Source organism: Wyeomyia smithii, chromosome 2, assembly GCF_029784165.1.
Source record: "Wyeomyia smithii strain HCP4-BCI-WySm-NY-G18 chromosome 2, ASM2978416v1, whole genome shotgun sequence".
NCBI lineage: Eukaryota > Metazoa > Arthropoda > Insecta > Diptera > Culicidae > Wyeomyia > Wyeomyia smithii.
In genome coordinates, this window is record NC_073695.1 from 201988196 (window position 1) to 202012589 (window position 24394).

The window sequence follows — 24394 nt, forward strand, 5'->3', positions numbered from 1 at the left end:
AAGCATCAGCAAAGTTGTAGATAATGTTGTCACGAAAAATTTCACCGCAGATTTTTTTTGATTATCTAAAAACTGTAGTAATTAAAAGGCAACAATGTTCAGCATATATTTGCATATCAATGGGACATACAATTTTATAGAATGGGAATTGAATTTAACCACGAAGTCAATAGAAAATGAGTAAAGTGTGGTATGAAGTTGTGTACTGCCACATAATGAATATTTGAAAATAAAAAATTAAAGTGGAAAATGGTTTACTTAATCTTCTTGATGAGCTCAAGTCAAGTGTTTGAATCAAAACGACGTGGAAATGGAAAAAAAACATCACTTGGCACACCTGAGCCTACTGAGGCATATTCAATCATAGCAATTGGAGGCCATTTTGGGAATCCGTGGAAAAATGACAGATGGATAAAATGGTGAATGAATTATGTTCTTTTCTATATTTATCAATTTTATTTGTGGAATTGATTGGATTGTTAAGTTGATACTTTTTGATTGATGAGATGGAATAAGAGGGGTCATCAATGTTGGAACGGAACGTGACAATGGGAAAAATGGGGACTTCATTTGAATCAAAACTGTTGCATCTTTAAAATTTGTTCGTTTTAAAATCAGTGAAATGTATTTGTCAGTGAAATCGAATAACAACAACTTGGAAACTAAATGCTATTATTTCGCATAGTTTTGAACATCAAAACTTGAAAAAAATCGAAGTAATATTGACGAAAGCAAAACTATGAAGCAGATGAAAAAACAAAAAAAATTATGCCAAGTGAAAGAAGAAATTCTCATCGGTTCGAATCGGTCTAGACGTAACCGAGAAAATCTAAATGTTCACGTGGTTTGTTTTTATTAAAGGAACAGTGAATTGTTAGACCACGGTTGAACTAGTTTTTGCTCTAGATATTTCGAATTTTAGTTGGTTAGGTGCTGTGAAAAAAATTATTTTGATACCACTCCCAACTACCACGGTAAAGGAGTTCGAGATTTGTCATTTAATTAAAAAAATGTTTTATCCTTCAATTAAAAAGCTCAGAGCATTGTTTTGTTGATAGAAAAATAATTAATAATCAAAACACTATAAACTAGGAAAAAAAATCCAATTAAATTTTTATCTGTTTAGTTTCCACAAAAACTTCCAATATCCGAAAAATGTTGGTTTCTGTGTCATATCTTGAATGCATCATAAAACATCAACTTTTCAACACAAACTTCACTACCTTTCGTTTATTCCTCGCACGATCTCTGGTTTGTACAATCAGCAACTGCTCTGGCGTACGTATTTCGTAATCCGTCCGATCGGATTTCAGTAAATTCAATATCAATGAGCCACTTTCCTCACACATACATTTTTGCAACGCCGGAAAATGTGAATTAACTTTTCACTTTCACTTTCCATCAGCCATTCACAAACTGTTATCACAATTTTGCAGCACCTCAAAAGCAAAGGGACACGTTCACGAAATTTATAGATCTTCGGTATGCGCTCTGATCACAGGCAGTGTATCTGGCAGCACCCGTTTCCATATCCTTTCACGAATGGTACACTGAATTTGAACTTAATACAGCAAATCCAACATCAACGAAGCTCCGTTTTTGGGATTAGAACATCACAGTAATCACTCACTCTTTCACTGACAACTTCACTCGATCTAATCTTACAACATTAATCTCCCGTGGTTTGGTACCCCACTCTGAATCAAGCCAGAAAATTCGCGTGACTGCTTTCCGGCCAACGGTCAACGGCATGTCAGGAACAGCTTCTGATTCAACCGAAGCTGCCGGTATTGCGCGCGCGTTTTCCTTGCTAGTGAAAATGCGACTGAACCCGGTGGCGGCCCGTTTCGTACTAACTCTATCCGGGATCCGGTTAGATTATGAATGGACCTGACGCTGGGCCGCGCCGTGGCGGTACCTTGGTATCGGGGGCTTGGCTCGTGATTAAATCATAGACAGGGACGAAGTGGGTGCAAAACTGGAGACTTTTCCCATTTCTCTCTTTTCTCGCAACTAACTGATAAAACACCACGTGCACCTTGTTTGTCGGGTACGAAACTCCACACTGGGGAATTGGTTTGTTTACACTCTGCTCTCGTGAGAGGAGATAATGTTTTTGGCGCGCTTTTATTCAAAAAGAGTGTAAGGTAGGTTAGGAAATTGTGAGTGAAGTTTTTCCTGCCTGTTTTGCGTTGGATTGCTTGCTGCGAATAAATATTACTTCTATTTCCGGGAATAAAACTCTGTTGCTTATCCATTCGAACATAGCTGAGATGAATGATAGAAACTTTCTAACATGCTGAATGCCTTTGTGAAACCTTGTACACGTAATTTGGTAGTATTGAACAGTGTTCCAGGAAGCTTTGCGTAGGAAAACTTGTTAGGAAGGTTTCTAAACAAAGTTGTGTAGGTTAAGACTTAGTGCGTTGCAATTAGACGACCAAAAGAGGTGAAAATAGTAATTATTAAATCAGAAATATAATCGATAGCATGAAATAAACTTAATTATCTCCGAATAATTGGGAACAGTTTCTAGATTGTTAGCACAGTGCTAATTCAGATGTAATAATATTTGCCTAACTAGAAATACTAATTAAATTTTCTTCCAATTCGAAAAATCTTCTCAACACCATTTTGGCATTGAATTTTCCTGCCTGATGAAAATCCAGTTAATAGCAACTTTTAAGATGCAAATAATTCCAATCGATTTTATAGCAAGCCCCAAACACATGTACCGAAGCGAGCTGTGTTTGTATGCAGTGAATGCAAATGGCTTTGCAATTAGTTTAACATTTGCGGACTACTAAACTGTGGTGGCTGTAAAGCGGGACCCACTTCTTTTGAAGAATGACCGGAAGGTGCTGCCTTGGGTTGTAGATATAGCGCGGTGCTCGTAAATGGGTAACTAATAAAACGACGGTCGTAAAACGAAGTTAACTGGCGTTTAAAACTATTGATCTGCAATCCATGCACCCACCCAGCGATCGATCCATCCATCACGAGTGCTAACATGGCAGATGGCCCATCAATTTTATGTGGTGTGAATCGATACTTTGCATCATTTTAATTCCAGGAAGATAACTCTTTGTCGGTAACAGAGGTAAAAGGCAGAACTAAGTTTTCGCTAGAAACTATGAATTTTAAATCCAAGTTATTGTTTTAAATATGGTTAAGGTCAAGGCGAAGGTTTTAAAAAGAGGAGCAAGCAAACATGCATTACTTTTACTATCTGCTAATAAAACACCACTAAGTGAACGAAAACTTGGACAGGTAAAGGTTAACAGAGATTGAGTTTGATGGAAACCATATTGTTATGGAAGAATTATTGCATGTGATGTAATTATGAACAACTTTATTGCAGTTGTGTGGCAAAAGACGTTGTGTCGCTAGTTGAATTATGACTTTTATTTTCTTTGAACATTGCGCAGTGCAAAGTTATTATTAGGAACCCAAAACGTTTTTTTTTTTATTATAATTTTTTATCAATTATGGTTAACTAAATGTAGAGGATGTAAAAATAATTTTTAAGCTGACTTTTCAAAAAACTTTTTCAGTTTTCCCTGCTGCAATTCTTGGAATGGCTTATTAGAACAGAATATCACATAGTTACATATCAATTGCATATCGTTGTTCATTTTTTGATCTGAAAATACGTTGTTATGGACAAATAATATCAAATCATATTTGAATTTTATTATCACTCTAAATATAAGTTTGGTAACCAATAAAGGTTTGGTTGTTTTTAACAAAAATTCAACTTTATTTTGCAAAAGCATGCAATTTTCTTGGAAATGGCTAGGCAGGTGATTACTAATACCAAAGCAAGCTGTTTCTGCGTTTGGCATGAATACTCATCGAGCAATTCTTCCAATTCAGCGTCTCCGAAGGCCTCCCTTCACGCGGACAGTCGTCAGCATCGAAATTACCGCCGTTTAAATGATAGAACCAATCATGAACTTAGAGCATTGCCGTAAACTTTTTTTAACACTCGATGCGCTTCAGCCACCGTGTCCTTCGAATGAAATGAGAAAACTAAAACTTCCTGCTAATGACGATTATTTGACAGAAAAGCACACAAAGCACGCACAAAGCGGGAATATTTGTGTAGAAATTGCATTTCGCAATTTTAGGTTGTTTTACAGAAACTGTAAGCGACATTTTGAATTTAAAAATGACATCATGAAATAATTTTCTGCTTCTTTATCCGAATCATTCGATGGTATTTAACCGTTTATGTTGTTTTCAAACACTCAAAGGCGCCATCTTGGATTTCAAACTGTAATCTGAGGCTGATTTTTGTCGTGAAGGCATCAGCCCGAACTATTTTAGACTGTATTCCAGAAACCAGTAGTCGCCATCTTGGATTTAAGAAGGAAGTTCAGTTTGGTATCGATCAGGATCCCCAGGTACTTCACCGTCAATTCACGCTTCAAGTGTATGCCTGCCAAAGAGAAGTTAGAATGGAGTTTGAAGCGCCTGAGACTGAACGAGATGACTGAACATTTGGATACGTTTAAGGACAGAGTTGACACCAGTCAGTGAAGGCTTCTAATTGCGATGCGTTCTTTGGTTGCTTACACGATTAAACCACTTCGATTCATCGGCTTAGGATAATTTGTAACACGTTAGAATAAAGTTAACATCGTTAATTACAACAGAAATAGAAATGGTCCAAGGTGACTTCCCTACGGAACGCCGGAACAAACGGAAAAGAATGCGGAAATGTGGTCACCGATTTTAACGCATATATACCTGCCAGTTAGGTACGATTCGAACTTGACAAATAAATTATCTTTCATGACAACTCTGTCATGATTTCATTAGCCACTGATGTTGTTAAACATTTTCTAGTTGCCGAATTACGAACGATATGAAGACATAAAACCGTCTAAAATAGCGAATTTTTTGTTACAACAGAAATTATACCTAAAAGTGACATAAATAACGAACGTTTTTGGAAAATACCTATTATGTTTTGTCTGCTGCCAAATGTTTATTCTAGATTAGCTTGAAGAGATTTCTGGTCATTCAAGCATTTACAGATGCTCTGTACTACACATAAAACTTGAATTTTTAAATTAAAATAGGTGTTATATGGTGGTACAAATTATGTTATTAATTTATGAATGACCCATAATTCCATAGGAAGTGACCACCAATACGCACAAACACAGGTTTTGCTTAATAAGGTGAAACCTCATTGAATCCAAAAATGGCCGACTTCGAGTTACCACTTCAAATTTTTAAAAGCACTAGACTCGGAAATACTCATAGCGTTCCCTATGAAAATTCTATTTTATGTTTGCTTCACCACAGCAAACATAAAATAGCATTTTCACATGGAACGCATTAACTATTTCCGAGTCTTGTGCTTTCGAAAATTCGAAGTGGTGACTCAAAGTCAGCCATTTTTGGATTCAATGAGGTTTTACCTTAAGTTGGGGGAATTTTTCATCCAGTGTCACTTTAAAAAATCCCAATTTTGGTGTCGATTGGAACCCCCCCCTTTTTTGCAAGACAACGCATATTTTCGTCAAAACCACTTTTTTTCTATTTCCTACAGTTCATAGACGTAAGACGTTGAAAAAAGTAAAGCAAAAAATCCAGAAAAAATATTATTTTTGTCCGGAAGTGTGGCCAGATAGATCTTATTTTTGTATTTGAAATCTTAATTTGCATGTTTCGGAAAATTAACCCAATTTTATTTTATATTTGATAACTTCATCGTATTTCTTGGAAAATTTTACGTAAGAAAGGTTACGTTGTAAAGCGGGTGACGTTAAAACGATCAATATCTGTACCCATATTGACCCAGATTTAAGCGTTTGAGCACCATACCGATTCAAGAACATGCATATTGTGTCATCCAGAAGTTGTCATCTTGGATTTCAAAATGGCGTCGGAAGTTCATTTTCGATTCCGGAAGTACCTGTATTGGAAAGATTTTCAAATGACATTTGGAGTTGGTTCCCGGTTTCCAAGCATTATCCCGATTCCGGAAATATCCATAATGGATGGTGCTCGACTGTTCAAGGCTATTTTCCAAAAATCCGTAGTTGCCCTCTTGGATCATCCGGTTTTGGAAATATTGTTTGGCCGTTTTAGGCTGTATTAGAGGAACCGAGATCAGCCATGCTTTATATCAAAATGGCGTCTGTTTTGACATCATCTCGGTTTTGAAAAAAAAAACATTTTGAATGGTATTTGGCCATTCTGCAACATTCACATATCCACCATTCGTTGTTTTGCTTTCGTCTCGATTAGACGCGAATTGTTTATCTCCGTTTGAGTTCGCAAAATACACAAGTTATCGTACGGGTGTTTTTTTGTCGATTAGTTCTTGTGCTCCGCGATAACAATAGCCTGTTATATATCGGCAGAAACATCTGCACACTGGTAGGGGCAGGCTACCCCGCCAGTGATTCGATACGCAGCTGATATATCAGCAAGAATAATTCACCCGCACCGCTGTTACCCCGCTAGCAGCACGGACCATCATACGATCGAGCGAGTGGAAGTCAACTACAAGTGGCATCTACAAGGTCGCGTGTAGGACACGGCCACTGCGTCTCAACACGAAGCTGGAGCGTCATTGTTTGTTCTGCGGAGACGCTCGATTAATTCTACTATCAGCCGTGAGGTCGTGACTTAGACGTTCGGTGACGTATTACTTTTAGAATTTTTACTATTATTATCAATATTATTACTATGTTATAATATTATTATTAATATTATTATTGATATTATTATTGTTATTATTAATATTATTACTATAATTATCATTATTATTATTATTATTATTATTATTATTACTATTGTTATTAGTATTAGTATTACTGTCTTTTTTTTTATTTGATTCATTGTAGATTGAAAAATTGTTTTTAAAATTTAACACCAACTACTTGAACCCCCCCCCCATATTCGAATATTTATCGTTTGTGTGCGGTAGAGCGTAACGCTCCCGCAAAATGGACGACATGCAGGTGCAACTTTTCCTGGAGGTGGAAACAAACGGGGAAGAAATTGAAATTTCTCCCATCAGCTCACCCCTACCTTCCCCTGTGCCCTCCCCTTTGCCAAGTCCTGTACCAAGAGTACCGGAAGTACGGGTAAAAGCTTACCCAGATGCCGCTGGCGGTCCCTACGTTGTTTTTTTCCGGCCCATAAAGAAGCCATTGAATATTATTCAAATTGGCAAAGACCTGGCAAAACATTTTTCGGCCGTAACCGAGATTACGAAGGTGAGGCCGAACAAACTGCGAGTTGTCGTGAGTAGCTTGAAGCAAGCAAACGAAATTGCTGGCTACGAGCTCTTCACGAGAGAGTATCGCGTGTACATCCCTGCCAAGGATGTAGAAATCGACGGTGTGGTTACCGAGGGGAATCTCACTGTCGATGACATTTTGCGTCATGGAGTTGGCTGTTTTAAAAATCCCTTGATGCAAAGTGTAAAGATACTGGATTGCAAGCAATTGCATTCAGTATCCATTGAAGAAGGGAAGAAGAAATTCCTCCCTTCGGATTCCTTCCGAGTAACATTCGCCGGATCCGCGCTGCCGAACTACGTCCGCTTGGACAGGGTTCGTCTACCTGTACGCCTGTTCGTACCGCGGGTCATGCATTGCCAAAACTGTAAGCAGTTAGGTCACACAGCCACCTACTGCTGCAACAATACACGATGTAGCAAGTGCGGAGGCAATCATGCTGAGAACTCTTGCAGTGGGGATACTGAAAAGTGTCTTTATTGCGAGGGAACTCGGCATGACCTTCCGGCATGTCCCGCGTACAAACAGCGCGAGGAAAAAATTAAGCGTTCCCTTAAGGAACGATCAAAGCGCTCTTTTGCAGAAATGCTTAAGAGGGCTGAGCCACCCTCGACAGGAAACATCTTTTCCTTTTTGCCAACCGATGAGGGTACATCTGACGATCCCGTCAAAGGGTGTTCCTATGCCTTGCCAGAGGGATCTAGGAAGAGGAGAATGCTCAACTCTCCTAATCTTTCTCGTAAAGGTCGTTAGATAACCCCTAGCGGAATGACCAATAAGACAACACAAAAAGGAAGCGGTGAAGAAAAACCGAAGCAAGTACCTCCCGGTTTTAATTTCAAATCAAACCAGGAGTACCCACCGCTTCCTGGGGCACCAAAAACCCCTCGTGCACCCATTTCTCGATCAGAAGACATAAAAGAAACAGGGTTCATAAAATTCTCTGATATTGTGGACTGGATATTTAAAACATTCAACATACCAGATCCCCTTCAAAACATTCTTCTTGCCCTTCTCCCAACAGTGAAAACCTTTTTGAAGCAACTCACAGCAACTTGGCCCCTCATTTCAGCTATCGTATCTTTCGATGACTAATACGTTGAAAGAGGTTAGGAATTTTGTCACTGTGTTACAGTGGAACTGCAGAAGTATCATCCCCAAATTTGATTTATTTTCACATTTGATAAACACATACAATTGTGATGCGTTCGCGCTTTGTGAAACTTTTCTCAATTCAAATGACCAACTTAATTTCCACGATTTTAACATCATTCGTCGAGATCGAGACTCACACGGTGGAGGGGTACTTTTAGGGATCAAAAAGTGCTATTCTTTTTTCAGAATCGACCTCCCCTCGATCTCGAATATTGAAGTTGTTGCCATTCAAACGAATATGAATGGAAAAGACCTTTGCCTTGTTTCGTTATATATTCCCCCATCCGCGCGGATTGAACAGAAGCAACTCCTTGATATAGCAGAATTGCTTCCCGCACCTTTTTTGATTTTGGGAGATTTTAACTCTCACTGTTCGCTATGGGGTCGCTGTACGACGACAACCGATCTTCTTTAATTTGTAACTTGATCGACGACTTCAATATGACACTTTTGAATACTGGGGAAGCGACACGTGTACCTAATCCTCCAGCACGTGAAAGCGTGCTTGACCTATCCCTCTGCTCGACATCACTTGCGTTAGATTGCCAGTGGAAAGTAATCAACGATCCCCACGGTAGTGATCATCTTCCAATCGTTATATCAATCGTTAATGGTTCAACTCCCCCGAACCCAATCAATATTTCCTACGACCTTACACGTAATATTGATTGGAAGCGTTATGAGTCTATTACAGCGGAATCTATCGAGACTCACGAGGAACTTCCTCCGGAGGAAGAATACGCGTTCTTAGCTGGCTTGATAATCGACGCCGCGGCGCAAGCTCAGACGAAACCGATACCCGGGGTAACGATTAGACAACGCCCTCCCAACAAATGGTGGGACAAAGAGTGCTCTGAGCTGTACGCGCGAAGGTCCGCGGCGTATAAGGACTACCGGGAGTACGGCACTGTCAACCTACTACGAAAGTACGAGGCACTGGGCAGGCAGATGAAGAGCTTAGTAAAGGCGAAAAAACGCGGGTACTGGCGGCGGTTCGTAAACGCGTTGTCGAGGGAAACAGCGATGAGCACTCTTTGGGATACCGCCAGGCGCATGCGGAACCGTGACGTTTCGAATGAGAGTGAGGAGTATTCAGATCGCTGGATACTCGATTTTGCCAAAAAGGTCTGTCCGGATTCTGTACCGGAACAGAAAACCTTTCGCGACGCGTTTATAGTAACTACGAAAGAGCCTCCATTTTCGATGTTGGAATTTTCAATGGCTCTCCTGTCGTGCAACAATAAGGCTCCAGGGTTAGATAGAATAAAATTCAACCTGTTGAAGAATCTACCCGACTCTGCAAAAAGACGCTTGTTGGACTTGTTCAACAAGTTTCTTGAGCTAAATATTGTTCCGCATGACTGGAGGGAGGTAAAAGTCATTGCTATTCGGAAACCCGGGAAACCTGCCTCTGATCACAATTCATATAGGCCGATTGCGATGCTCTCTTGCCTCCGGAAATTAATGGAGAAAATGATCCTCTTACGGTTAGACAAATGGGTCGAAACAAACGGTTTACTTTCAGATACTCAAATTGGCTTTCGCCGGGGCAAAGGGACGAACGATTGCCTAGCGTTGCTTTCTACTGAAATTCAACTTGCATTTGCTCGAAAAGAGCAAATGGCTTCTGCGTTCTTGGATATTAAGGGGGCTTTTGACTCTGTCTCTGTAGAAGTTTTAAGCGCGAAACTTCATTCGCAGGGACTTTCACTAAATCTGAATAACTTTTTGCTCAATTTGTTGTCAGAAAAGCATATGTATTTCTCACATGGCGATTCGACAACTTCCCGAATTAGTTACATGGGCCTTCCCCAGGGCTCATGTTTAAGTCCTCTCTTATATAATTTTTACGTCAATGACATCGATGAATGTCTTGCAAATTCATGCACGCTAAGGCAACTTGCAGACGATAGCGTTGTATCCATTACTGGTAGCGAGGCTAGCGATCTGCAAGGACCATTGCAAGATACCTTAGACAATTTGTCTGAATGGGCTCTTAAGCTGGGTATCGAATTCTCTCCGGAGAAAACTGAGTTGGTCGTTTTTTCTAGGAAGCATAACCCAGCTCAGCTGCAGCTCCTACTAACGGGTAAAACGATCTCTCAGGTTTTAGTCGCTAAATATCTCGGGGTCTGGTTCGACTCTAAATGCACCTGGGCTTGTCATATTAGGTATCTGACACAAAAATGTCAACAGAGGATTAATTTTCTTCATACGATTACCGGAACTTGGTGGGGTGCTCACCCAGGAGACCTTCTAAGGTTATACCAAACAACGATATTGTCAGTTCTTGAGTACGGCTGTTTCTGCTTTCGCTCCGCCGCGAACACGCACATTATAAAATTAGAGAGGATACAATATCGTTGTTTGCGTATTGCCTTGGGCTGCATGCAGTCGACCCATACGATGAGTCTTGAAGTGCTAGCGGGTATTCTTCCGTTGAAACATCGTTCTCGGAATCTCTCTTACCGGTTGCTAATTCGATGCACAGTTATGAACCCATTAGTAATTGAAAATTTCGAGAGGTTGGTCGACCTTCAATCTCAATCCAGATTTATGACTTTATATTTTGACTATATGGCTCAAGATATTAATCCTTATTCATACGATTCCTCCAATGTCGCACTTTTAGATACTTCTAATAATGCTATATTCTTCGACACCACCAGGAAACAAGACATTTCTGGTATCCCGGATCAATTGCGGCCCCAAGAGATCCCTAAGATTTTTTCGAATAAGTTCAAACATGTTAGTTATGATAAAAGGTTTTACACTGACGGATCTAATCTAGATGAGTCCACTGGCTTCGGTGTTTTCCACGAAAATTTTACCGCCTCCTACAAACTCGATGCTCCTGCTTCCGTGTACGTCGCAGAACTTGCTGCTATTCAGTACTCTCTTGGAATCATCGAAACCCTACCCACAGACCACTACTTCATCTTCACAGATAGTCTCAGTGCCATTGAGGCTCTGCGATCGATGAAGCCTGTGAAGCACACCCCGTATTTCCTGGGGAAAATACGGCGGTTTTTAAGTGCTTTAACAGATAAAAATTACCGGGTTACCTTAGCGTGGGTCCCTTCTCATTGCTCGATTCCGGGTAATGAAAAGGCTGACTCTTTTGCTAAGGTGGGTGCTATTGATGGCGATATTTTTGAAAGACCAATTGCTTATGATGAATTTTATAGCATTTTGCGTCAGAGAACACTCAACAGTTGGCAATCATCATGGAACTCAGATGAACTGGGACGGTGGCTACATTTCATTTTTCCTAAGGTATCGACGAAAGCATGGTTCAAGGGGTTGGATGTAGGTCGGGACTTCATTCGCGTGATGTCCAGACTTATGTCCAATCACCACACGTTAAACACGCATCTCTTTCGTATAGGGCTTGTAGACAGTAATCACTGTGTTTGTGGCGATGGCTACCATGACATCGAGCATGTTGTTTGGTCGTGTACCGAATACTGTGGTGTTAGGTCCGAGCTTATAGATTCCCTTCGGGCCCGAGGAAAACAACCGAACGTACCCGTTAGAGACATTCTGGGAAGCGGTGATCTCCAGTACATGACACAGCTATACTGCTTTCTGAAAAACGCTGACATTAAAATTTAAAATTTTCTTTGTCTATTTGTCAGATTAAGGATACAAATATGCTATGCTGAAGACACGGAAACGAAGAGCCCGCATCTATGCTTACACAAATATTTTGAACCCACAACAAACAAGAATACAATTGCTCTACCAGTTGAAAAACAAAGTTCCAAAATAGTTTTAAGTCAAAATTGTATCTCCCCTCCTCTCACCTTAAATCCCCACTAGCTCGTAGTCGGCCGCGAGAATAAAGAAAAGGCCTCCCTCTTTTCCCTGCTAACGTAGAATTAATACGAATTGTACTTGGCTCAGTAAAACAGAAAATGTGTCGTGCCGTGTCAAATAAACTAATTTAAACCAAAACATTCACATATTATAGAATTGTACTAGTTTCTTTCCTGTATAGACTAAGCTTATTATTTTATTTTGGTAAGACCCCTCTTACAACAAGGTTTTAATCAAGGTTGTTAATCGATAACCTATCGTAAACGCCGATGACGATAGTGTCTGTTATCGTCATCGACGTTGAAGCTAACGTCTTCAGACATAAGCGTCATTACCAAGGACGATAACTACTGGACGGGTTTTGAATCAATAACGTCTGATAAACAAATTCACCATTTCATTTCAGTTTGGCTGCTGTCTTGGATAGCAACACAAACAAAGCTGCATTTGGTCCAATAGCAACGGGTCGGCTCGTTGCTATTGCATTGCTAAACTTATGAACTCGTTGCTACTCGAGAGAATTTTCGCTTCCGCGGGTTGTTATTTTCCAAGGGTAAATAGCAACGCTCGGTGCGGTTATTTTGATGGTTGTCAAGCCAGCTTTAGCAACCGAAATTCGGCAACTGGTGCACTTGCTCTGACAAAACAAAAGACGTTAGTTAGCTGATAACGTCTGGTGAGTATCGTCATCGCCGATAAGGTTAATGTTTGAAGGCACTATCGTCATCAACAATAACGATAGCAGATCGGTATTGGTGATGACGATTATCGACGAGTAGGGGAACTGTTCCATTATTCATCTCAGCCCATATATTCATCTTATACAACATGAAAACACAATTGAAAACAGGAAAATAAAAAATTTCTCATAAAATAGAATCTTCAAAAACTCAACCAAAAGCTCTAAATTTGATATTATAGTCGGGCATCTGCACTTGAAAACTCATTTATCTCAATTACTTTCCTCAGAAAACAAAATCCGCGCATTGCTCTATACGGCTACAACGGGACTCGTTCAGCAGCCAGCCAAAGTTTTTTTCATCACTAGCGAGCCACTTTTTATTTTAATCACTAAACACAATCACTCGCTACACTAAGAATACTTTAATCTTTGAAATGTTCACCTCAAATTTTCAAAAACAAGCATGAATTCGCAGAAAAATATGGGATGATTTTTTACAAATCCTCATATTCAACTTTCTTATTTTTAATGACTATAATGCAAGTCAAGCTGTTTTTATTTCTATTTCAAGCAGTAAATGTGGTGCTGACGATTGAAAAATGTACTAACTGGAGAAATAGTTAATTAGAAATTTACGAAAAATATAGTCCAGCAGGTGGGACTTGAACCCACAACTTCTAATCTCCGGTCAGATGCGTTTCCGATTACACCACCGCAAGACGTATAAGACGACCTCGCTAAATAGCTATTTTGTATCGCTTGCACACTTTATCGCACGTCATCATTTACTCAGTAGAGAGTATTGTTTGGTGGCTGGCTTTTGTTTCGTATCTCTCACGTCGCAGTGGGGTTTACTGCATCAGTAAGAGATCGAAAAGCGCCAGTCCGACCGGAGATTAGAAGTTGTGGATTCGAGTCCCACCTGCTGGACTATATTTTTCGTAAATTTCTAATTAACTGTTTCTCCAGTTAGTACATTTTTCAATCGTCAGCTCAACATTTACTGCTTGAAATAGAAACTAATATTCAACTGTATGTATTTTCATCTGTTTCCACTGTGTTGAAGGAAATCAAAAGTTGCCAAATCAGTTTCTGTAAATACGAAAAAATCACACTGAAAATGTTGAATTGTTCCGATATATTTGGCATATATCGACAGCTTGCAGTGGTTACCTAGGGTACGTTCATTCGTGATTATGTGATTCATTCATGATTAACATTGTGATGAATATGGGGGGGTGTTGTGAGATGAATAATTGAGCAGTGATTCAAGTTTTGAGATGGATATGGAAGCGTTGTGGAAAATGGTTTGTTTTACAAAATTCAGAAAAAATCTATCTAATTTTACTTAATGTACATTGCTGAACGATTCCATAAGAGCACGTAAGCGTGTCTTGTTTCTTTGTACAAAAATTTCGTGAAAATTTGGTGTTTAATCCGTGCATTCTTCGTGAATATCGGCTTAATGGGATGAATAATGGAACAGTTCCCTTATCTATTATATTAACAACCCTGGTTTTGACGAATTAGACGTGTAGGAATGAGAGCCTGAAAATAAACCAATGCTTGAGTTCTTTCCGACATCGAATAGCCTGATTCGTACCCTAGACCATCCGCTGGACAATGCGGACTCTGTAATGTGGTGGCATCGCAGCTACCCTTATTGTACAAATTTCGTGATGTGACGTAATTTTTATCCTGTATATAATAAGAGCGTGCGAAATATCACCGAAAAGGTTGAATAATATGATTTCTCTTCTTTTTCTAACTGAATTTTCAGCTCTTACATTTTTTGCTTTCATAATCATTTCTACCATGTTTATCTACTCAATTTCTCCTTCTTTATTTGTTTGATTTATCTCTCTGTTTTCGCCTTTACATTCTTAGTTATTTTTTTATACTAGTTTTTTTCTAGTACTTTTATTTCTAAAACTAAGTTGCTTTTCCTGTTATCCGACCTTTTATTTGCATTCCATTTATTCGAATTTCCGTTTTTCCTACTTCATTGATATTTAATTGTTTTTATTGCATACCTTTCTCTCGAGTGAATTTTTGCACATTCCTTTGGAGTTTTTTATCTTGATTTTTTTTTATCTATCGAAACAAGTAAAAATCGGACGATGCAACATTAGAAGGACTTACCATATGAGCGTTTCTATGTTCTATTTTTCTATGAAGCCGAGCGTTGTTATGTAATAGAATCACTCTTTCGTGTCCCTGCTCGTATTGTGGTCGTTTTCCGCGCAGCGCTTGATTTAATTCCCACCAGCCACTGGTACTATCAAATACTAAACATAACCGTGGTAACGTGTGTATTCGGCTGAGCCGACGACGTTTTTTTTTTAGTTGCTGTAATGAATCCAGTTTTCATCACCCGTCACGACGCGATAGATAATATTCCTTCTTTTTGCCACTGGGGCAATTGTTTACCGGCGAAAAAATGAAACTCAGCGTACCTTGGCTTCAAATCATAAAACAACTAAGTTCCTTGTTTTGTGAATCTTTCCCAAAGCATGCAATGGTTTGGACATTTCCAATGATAAGCGATCCTACCGAAGTAAACTGTTTCCGAGTTTAGCATGGATCTTTCAAATTCGAAGGTATTCTGCCTTCCTTCACGCGGAATCGAATTTACCGTCTTTAAAACGAAGGAACCAATCACGGTACATTGTTTCACTTGGAGCAACATTTCCGTAGAGCTTTTAAACTCTCGATGCACTTCATCCACCGTTTCCTTTGAAATAAATGAGAAAAGTAAGGGGCCATCCATATACCACGTGGACAAATTTTTTACGATTTTGACCCCCCCCTCCCTTTCCGTGGACAACTGGCCATATAAATTCTGAAAAAAAAATGGTATGGACCATGAACATTAGCCAACCCCCCCCCCCCCCCAAAGCTGTTCACGTGGTATGTGGATGGCCCCTAACACTTTTCGCTATGATTATTATATAAAGGCAATTTAACCCAACTGGGCAATTCTCGCTGAAACTAGGCCACTAGGTGCACAAGGTCTTTCAAATTTGATATAAATGCACATAGTTATTAGAAATAGAGAAAAACTGATAATGCCATTTTTGTTTGATCGAATTTGTTGACCCCTTGGTCACCAAGGGGCGTAACAGTTTTCTGAAAAGTTGAAATTTTCGCAATTCTTGATGTATTATTTGAGCTGTATCTCTAAAATTCGTTATGTAAAGTACTACAAATAGCACTATTCTGTAAAGAGGAATAATAGGGCTTTCATTTGAAGTGATCAGAATTTAGGCCGCCATCTTGGATTATATCAGAAAATGCAATTTTGACCGTGTTCGCAACTACCGATTTTCGATCTGAGACCAGCATTGGAAAGCTGAGAAAAAATGCTATAAGATGAAAGAAAAAAATTAGGTAATCATCAGTGTTAACCCATCAATTGAACCCATTTTACAAGCTGAGTATTAAAATATTCAACGTATACCGCGCGATCAACGTAGTAACCTGTCTACTGAGACCAAGTGGATGCACATGTTATAACCCTAATAGCTCCATGAATCATAATCGATTGATACTACAACTAGTATGCAACTACTGTTTTTTTTTTTTGAGTTTAGTGAGAATAATGAATACAACACTAGCATGTTTGATACTAACAAAGCGATAGGTTTTTTATTACTGAGCAGTTTAACACAAAATGTCCCAGTTTTAATATTTCATTTGTATCGTTATTTTTAATTTGACTGAAGCTTTGCATAGACGTTTCTATAGACATTTTATGCTATTGGTTCAATTTTTTGGAACACGATTTATTTTTGAGAAGCTATTGAAAATGCAATTTTGAGAAGGTATTTATGATTATAAATATTTTTAGGGCCAGAACGGTTTGTTTGATCGGTTTGACGTCTTCGATAAAGTTGTAGATAATAATTTTGACTTTCCGAAAAAAATATACACTTTATAACTTTTTCTTTGGTTCCATTGTTTAGGGAATCTTTTGTAGTTTTTATAAAAAAATCGATTTTTAAAAAATAAGCCTTTTTAGATAGGTATCGGCTCTATTGTCGTCAGGTTTGACATATTATCGTCCAGGGGGTAAATGATGTCCTAGAGCGTTAAATTTTTGTATATATTTTTGTATATTTTGTATATTTGTCCTTCATCTTCGATAATATCGTACAGACTGGTTTTCTTACGCTACATTTTAAATTCTATTTTTAAAACTATATTTTGCATGATGGTTCATCATAATGCAGCGCATCTTCCTGCAAAAGATTGGTTATAAATGTCTTCATTAACCTCCGGGCGATAATAAGTAAAACCTGACAATAGTTTTACATTTTTCTGTTACCTTTTTTTTTCAAAAAATAAAATCGTTTTTAACTGTATATTTTTTCGGATAGAAGACGTCATACCGATCAAACAAACCGTTTTGGCCCTGAAAATATTTGTAATCATCAATACCTTCCCAAAATAGCATTTTTCAATAGCTTCTCAAAAATGAGTCGTGTTGCAAAAAATTAAACCAGTAGCACAGGATGGCATTTTTGCCTATGCAATGTTTCAGCCAAATTAAAAATGACAATATAAATAAAACATTAAATCTGGGACATTTTTTGTGGAACTGCTCAGTAATAAAAAACCTATCACTTTGTTAGTATCAAACATGTTAGTGTTGTATTCATTATTCTCACTAAACTCAAAAAAAAAAAACAGTAGTGGCGTATTAGTTGTAGCACCAATCGATTATGATATGGTCGGCGTGCGTCCAGACCGAACCAAGCGTCAAAAACATTATTACGAGTAACCGGCGATCCAAGTTTAACCACCCAGTATGTTTCCTGCAAGCTGCTGCAGAGAAATTTTGTTATAATATCATTTCGAACTGTTCAGATGATTTCATTTTTTCATGAAAGATAAATTATCAATTTTAACATCCACTGGTGCTAAAAACTCAATTTTCAAAAAACTGGCTCTTGGTTCGGTCTGGTTGCACGCCGACCATATATGGAGCTAGTAGGGTTATAACATGTGCATCCACTTGGTCTCAGTAGACAGGTTACTACGTTGATCGCGCGGTATACGTTGAATATTTTAATATTCAGCTTGGAAAATAGGTTCAATTGATGGGTTAACACTAATGCTTACCTAATTTTTTTCTTGCATATTATAGCATTTTTCTCAGCTTTCCAATGCTGGTCTCAGATCGAAAATCGGTAATTGCTAACACGGTCGAAATTGCATTTTTCTGATATAATCCAAGATGGCGGCCAAATTCAAGATGGCGGCCTAAATTCTGATCACTTCAAATGAAAGCCCTATTATTCCTCTTTACAGAATAGTGCTACTTGTAGTACTTTACATAACGAATTTTAGAGATACTGCTCAAATAATACATCAAGAATTGCGAAAATTTCAACTTTACTGAAAACTGTTACGCCCCTTGGTGACCAAGGGGTCAACAAATTCGATCAAACGAAAATGGCATTATCATTTTTTCTCTATTTCTAATAACTATGTGCATTTATATCAAATTTGAAAGACCTTGTGCATCTAGTGGTCTAGTTTCAGCGAGAATTGCTCAACTGAAAGTGTATGATTCCTCAATGAAATATTTAACGTGTCAAAGCTATTTATTTATCACTAGTTGAACGTTCCCGGCAATGCTCGGGATCAAAAGTTTCAAAATTAGGAATCATTTTTCATAATTCATTGCATTATTAACACAACTCACTTCAAAAATATTTCACATCTTATACGTTCATCATCACTTTAACATTCTGAAAACGCACAGAACGGAAATACCCATATATTGGATTGCATTTTGTGATTTTGGGATGTTTTAAAGGAACTGGAAGTCGCCATTTCGGATTTCAAAATGACGTATGGAGCTCGGAAGTATTGAAATGGTTGGCCAAATACCACTTTGAATTATTTTCCTAAATCCAGAAGTCGTTATTTAGGAAAATGTTATATGGGGTCATCCCAGTTCCGAAAATACCACACTCGGGTGATAACCGGATATTCGTCAATCGTTCACAGTAAAACCTCTTTTTATGCAACTTTTAGAAGAAAGAAATCAAAGTAAGAAGAATTTAGCGTGACAATTCATGCTTTGTTCTCCTTTATAATCATATCTAAAGAGATAACATGTGAATTTTTATAACGAAAATGTTTGTTGGTGTGCAAGAAACACGTCTGAGATGAAGTAACCGTTTTAACCCACATAACTACGTAGAAATTAAAAAAAAAAAGATTAAACCAAATGCGGCCTTTCCTCCAGCCAAATGTCCAAAAAGTATTTCGAATCCAATAATGTGTTACTATTCACAAAATTACGAAAACACTAGAAATGTAATTTTTTCTGCTCGACTCGCCTCGACTCGACAAATTAAAACATAAATTCATCTGCAAGAAAATATTTGCAGATGTTGAAGGAACAACGAACATTTTATTGAAAAAACAAATTTAATTCACAGGCGAATTGAGCTCATGCTTAAAAAGTCAAAATTTTGCATGTATTTTATGTATAATATATATAAATTTCAAAAAGAGTATTCTAATGTGTTTTTCTGTATGCAGAGAATCATCTTTAAACATACGTAGTTTTTTAAGTAATATCTCAACTTTTAGCAATAAGATACCTATTATTTTTCCTCAAATATCTTTCCTGAACATTAACAAACATTTCAATGAAGAACAATTACATATCATAGCTTTGAATTTCGATTTAGAGGAATTTTGAGTTCAAATATTCATGATTTTGCTTGTTTAACGTAGTATTGTGAATGATATCTCAATTTTCAGTAATCAAAAATCTGTTATTTTTATTCAAGTCTTTCCTGAACATAAACAAACATTTTAATGGAAAAAATCATATATCATAGCTTTGAATTAAGATTTAGAGACAAATTGAGCCAAAATATTAATGATATTGCCTGTTTTACTTAGTTTTGTGAATAATATCTCTATTTCCAGCTATCAGATAACTATTATTTCTTCTCGAATTTCATTCCTGAATATCAACGAACATATTATTGAAAAAAATCACGAGGCATCGCTTTAAATTCTGATTTAGAAACAAATTGAGCCTAAAAAATTTTGGTTTTGCATTTTTCATGTGGTTTTGTAGAAAATATTTAAATTTCAAATAATCAGATACCTATTATTTTTCCCTCAAATATCTTTCCTAAACACAACGAACATTTCATTATAGTAAAAATAACAGATCACTGCTTCGAGTTTTGATTTAGAGGCAAATTCAGCATAAAGGCATGATTTTGCATGTTTCACGTAGTTTTGTGAATAATCTCGAGTTTTAGTAATCAGATACCTACCTGTTATTTTTTCTCAAATGTGAACATCAACGAACATTTCAATGAAAAATGAATCACATGTCATCACATTGAATTTTTATTTGGAGACGAATTAAGTATAAAAAGTCATAATTTTGCATGTTTTACGTAGTTTTGTGAATAATATCTCAAGTTTTAGTGATCAGATACTAATTATTATTCCTCAAATGTCTATCCTGGACAATAACAAATATTTTAGTGAAAAAAGAATCATATGTCATCGCTTTGAATTTTGATTTAGTGGCAAATTTAGCACAGAAAGTCATAATTTTGCATGTTTTACGCAGTTTAGTTAATAATATCTCAAATTTTAGTAATTAGATTCCTATTATTATTTCTCAAATGTCTTTTTTAAACATCAACGAACATTTCAATGAAAAATGAATCACATGTCATCACTTTGAATTTTTTTTTTCTTCATCTATAGTTTATTTGACACGGCACAAATACAATTCAATGTTTAACGGCGCCAATTATATCTGGTAGCTTACTTTCTAAAGTATCTTAATAACTAAAAGCAAATTTTTTATCCTCGCTGCCGACTACAAGCTGAAACTAAATCTAACTTAAAGCTAGAATATTTTGCATTAAAAGCACAGGTTTGCTGTTTGATGGTTTTCATTGCCATAGGTAAGCAGCATATTAAATTTGTTCCGCTGCTGGGCCAAGATATTACGGACTGGTATATTGGGTTGTTTCCATCGGGCCTTGAGAGTATCGTGCGGGTCTGATTGCTGTTTCCGGATCCGGGGTCTTAACGTGTTCTTGTCGTTTGGTTGGATGTAGGCGGAAGGGGATAGGACTAAACTGGGGCGTGGATGGATTTCAGGAAAACGTATATAAGGGACATGTAGGATAGGTCACGGCTCACCAAGACATCACGAACAGGAACAGCCGGCTGCCTACTTTCGGCCTGCAGGGAAGCTATTAATCTAGACCTGGCGTCACGGTGTACAGGGCATGACCAAACAACGTGCTCTATGTCGTGATAACCTTCACCACAGGCACAGATACCACTCTCCCCGAGCCCAACACGACGGAGATGCGCGTCAAATCTATAGTGATTGGACATAAGCCGGGACATCACGCAAATGAAATCCCGACTTACATCCAACCCGTTGAACCACGGGTTCGTCGATACCTTGGGGATTATGGAATGTAACCACCTTCCCAGTTCCGCCTTGGTCCAAGAATTTTGCCAACTGATGATCGTATTCTGACGTACACATGCAAAAAAATCATTAAAGGCAATTGGTCTTTCATAAATATCACCGTTTGTTGCGCCCACCTTAGCCAAAGAGTCCGCTTTCTCATTACCCGGTATCGAGCAGTGAGAAGGGACCCACGCTAAGGTAATCTGAGTAGATTTTTCGGATAAAGCACTCAGATGTTCCCGTATTTTCCCCAGGAAATACGGTGAGTGCTTAACATCTTTCATCGATCGGAGAGCCTCAATGGAACTGAGACTGTCCGTAAAGATGAAATAATGGTCCGTGGGCATTTTTTCGATAATCCCTAGGGTGTACTGAATTGCAGCTAATTCTGCGACGTAAACAGAAGCAGGATTATCGAGCTTATGGGAGACGGTTAAATTGTTATTGAAGATACCGAAGCCAGTGGACCCATCAAGAAGTGATCCGTCAGTGTAGTACATATTGTCGCAGTTGATGTTTCGATATTTATTGGAAAAATTTTTAGGGATCTGCTGCACGCGTAAATGATCCGGGATTCCACGAGTTTCTTCTATCATGGATATATCGAAAAACACAGTAGAATCAGAAGTATTTGATAAGTCGACACGATTTGGAATATTCGAAGAAGGGTTAATATTTTGGGATATGTGATTGAAATACAATGTCATAAAACGGGTATGAGAATTAAGTTCGATTAACCTTTCAAAATTTTCAATCACGGGACGGTTCAAGACCTCACATTTGATTAGAATACGAGAAGACAGGCTCCAGAAGCGGGTTTTCAATGGTAGTACTCCAGCTAAGATCTCCAAACTCATCGTATGGGTCGATTGCATGCAACCCAAGGCGATACGCAAACAACGATATTGTATTCGCTCCAGTTTGATCAAATGTGTGTTTGCTGCGGAGCGGAAGCAGAAACACCCGTACTCAATAACAGACAGTATCGTTGTTTGGTAAAGCCTTATAAGGTCTTCTGGGTCGGCACCCCACCATTGTACGGTTATTGTACGAAGAAAATTCACTTATGGTATATCCCAGATTATGAATTTTTTGGTTGTTATTTCTACTCTTAGCACTTTGTGGTTGCGATTGGGTTTTCTTCGTTGTGGTTGAGCTTCCGCCCAGTTTACTAGTGAGAGCGGTCGTGTTTTGCTTTTTCTGTGGAGACCTTTCCGGCTGAACAAGCAAGGCTTCATCAGCATCCAGATCGATCTGGCCAGCAGCGAGCGCCTTTTCGCGTTCTTTAATTTCCTGCTCATATTCCTCCAGCAGTCGTGCTTGTTCTTCCTCGGACAGCTCCATGTTGGAGGCATCAAACTCCGGCACCTCGGCCCACGTGATGTCATCTGGAATAACGTCTTCTTCAACGGTTCTCTTTGGTTGGTCCGTCTGTACGATCACCTTCGATGGAGCAACAGTTTCGTTACCGATCACCGCTGCCTTAGCCTTCCGTTCGGCTAAATCTGCGTTGGCTACAGCATCTTCTAGCAAGGCCTTTTTGAAAAGATATCTTTTCCAAAAATTCATATGAGCAACTCTGCCCGGAACGAGCATGTAGTACTGATCGTTCAAGATCGCACTACTGGCCAAGTGTCGTGCCAACCGAGGCTCAGTGAATTGTTCCTGCTCTACCACTTCCATCCAACGTTTGTACTTTTCGCTCAATTCGTCCGACGGTTCCTCTAGATAGGTTGTCTCTAGTGACTGTAACTCCGCCAGATGCCGATGGAATCCCGTCAAATCGTCCGCTCCCTCGTGGGTTATCAAGACATCAACTCCTTCCTCCTCTTCCTCCAATGCCGGGACCAAGGCCTCCGTTACCTGCCCCAGAAAAGAACTAAAGCTTTTTGTCATCGCTCCAACGGTGGAGTCTGGTTCGTTGAGACTAAGCGAACGGCCAAGCGCTTCGGTTGCGCTAGTTGCTTCCGTCTTAACAGCCGTAGTCAGTTCTGTAAGATCATTCTTCACTGCTTCTAACACCGAGGCGGAGCGGGACTTGGCCGTATCCAGCCAAGAACCCCACCAGCTTTCTGATCCAGACATACTTCCGGTAGGACTAGCAGCGTCTGTTTGTGGACTTTTGCCACCAGATGAGCTTTTGTCTGCCATATCGACACACTTTTTCTAGGCAGCAATAGATTTATGTTTCACGAAACAAAAGGGGTAAAACAACGTTTCAACGGTTGCAATTGATTGCAGTGTGATATTTTTTTACGTTTTCAGCAAACTCACAAAGACATTTCTGCTTCAAATTTCAGTGCAGAATCACAATTTGGTGCGTTAATTATTGAACGCAGTATTTATTTTTTCTGCTTCCTTCACAATCTTAACTCATTCATTTTTTATTAAAGTACTACGAAAAAAGGATTTGTTAATCGTTTTGGGACTTGTGGGAATCATGAGTGGTTTGGAAATTATGGTTTGTGAGTGGGAAATAAAGCAATACTTTGCTTTGGCTTTTCTTGAAAGCATATGGGAAAAAGGTTTCTTGGGAACATATGGGAAAAAGGTGGATTTCGTTATTAATTTATGGTCTTGGGAAAGTTATCTTGAAGTTGTGGGAAATTCATAAAATTCAAAAAATTCATAATCTGGGATGTACCATACACTCTTTGTTGACATTTTTTCATCAGATACCTCACGTGACAACCCCAGGTGCCTTTAGAGTCGAACCAGATACCAAGATATTTGTGTACCAAAACCTGGGAAATCGTTTTACCCATTAATTGTGTTTGAAGCTGAGCAGGTTCATGCTTCCTAGAAAAAACTACTATCTCAGTCTTCTCCGGAGAGAATTCGATACCTAGCTGTAAAGCCCAAGCAGACAAATTGTCCAAGGTATCTTGCAATGGTCCTTGCAAATCGGCAGCTTTGGCTCCTGTAACAGAGATTACACTGTCGTCTGCAAGTTGTCTTATCGTGCATGAATTTGCCAGACATTCGTCG

At 38.6% G+C, this 24394-nt stretch overlaps 2 protein-coding genes across 3 annotated transcripts in view; both read right to left on the bottom strand.

Annotated features, from left to right (window-relative positions):
• LOC129722687 (substance-K receptor-like) overlaps window positions 1-1840 on the bottom strand; it is a 102915-nt gene extending 101075 nt beyond the window's left edge. The window contains exon 1 of one of the 2 annotated variants that reach the window (XM_055676346.1): window positions 1352-1840. The gene's annotated coding sequence lies outside the window, so the exon portion shown is untranslated. Of the gene's footprint in view, window positions 1-1223 lie in introns of both variants that reach the window. The other variant, XM_055676345.1, reaches the window with a different exon arrangement.
• Window positions 1841-22480: 20640 nt separating this feature from the next.
• On the bottom strand, window positions 22481-23778 carry LOC129720347 (BSD domain-containing protein 1-like; the record flags this gene model as incomplete). Its single annotated transcript, XM_055671813.1, has 1 exon — window positions 22481-23778. A coding segment is annotated over exon 1 (1077 nt), but the record flags the coding sequence as incomplete, so codon positions are not given.
• Between the last annotated feature and the right edge of the window lie 616 nt (window positions 23779-24394).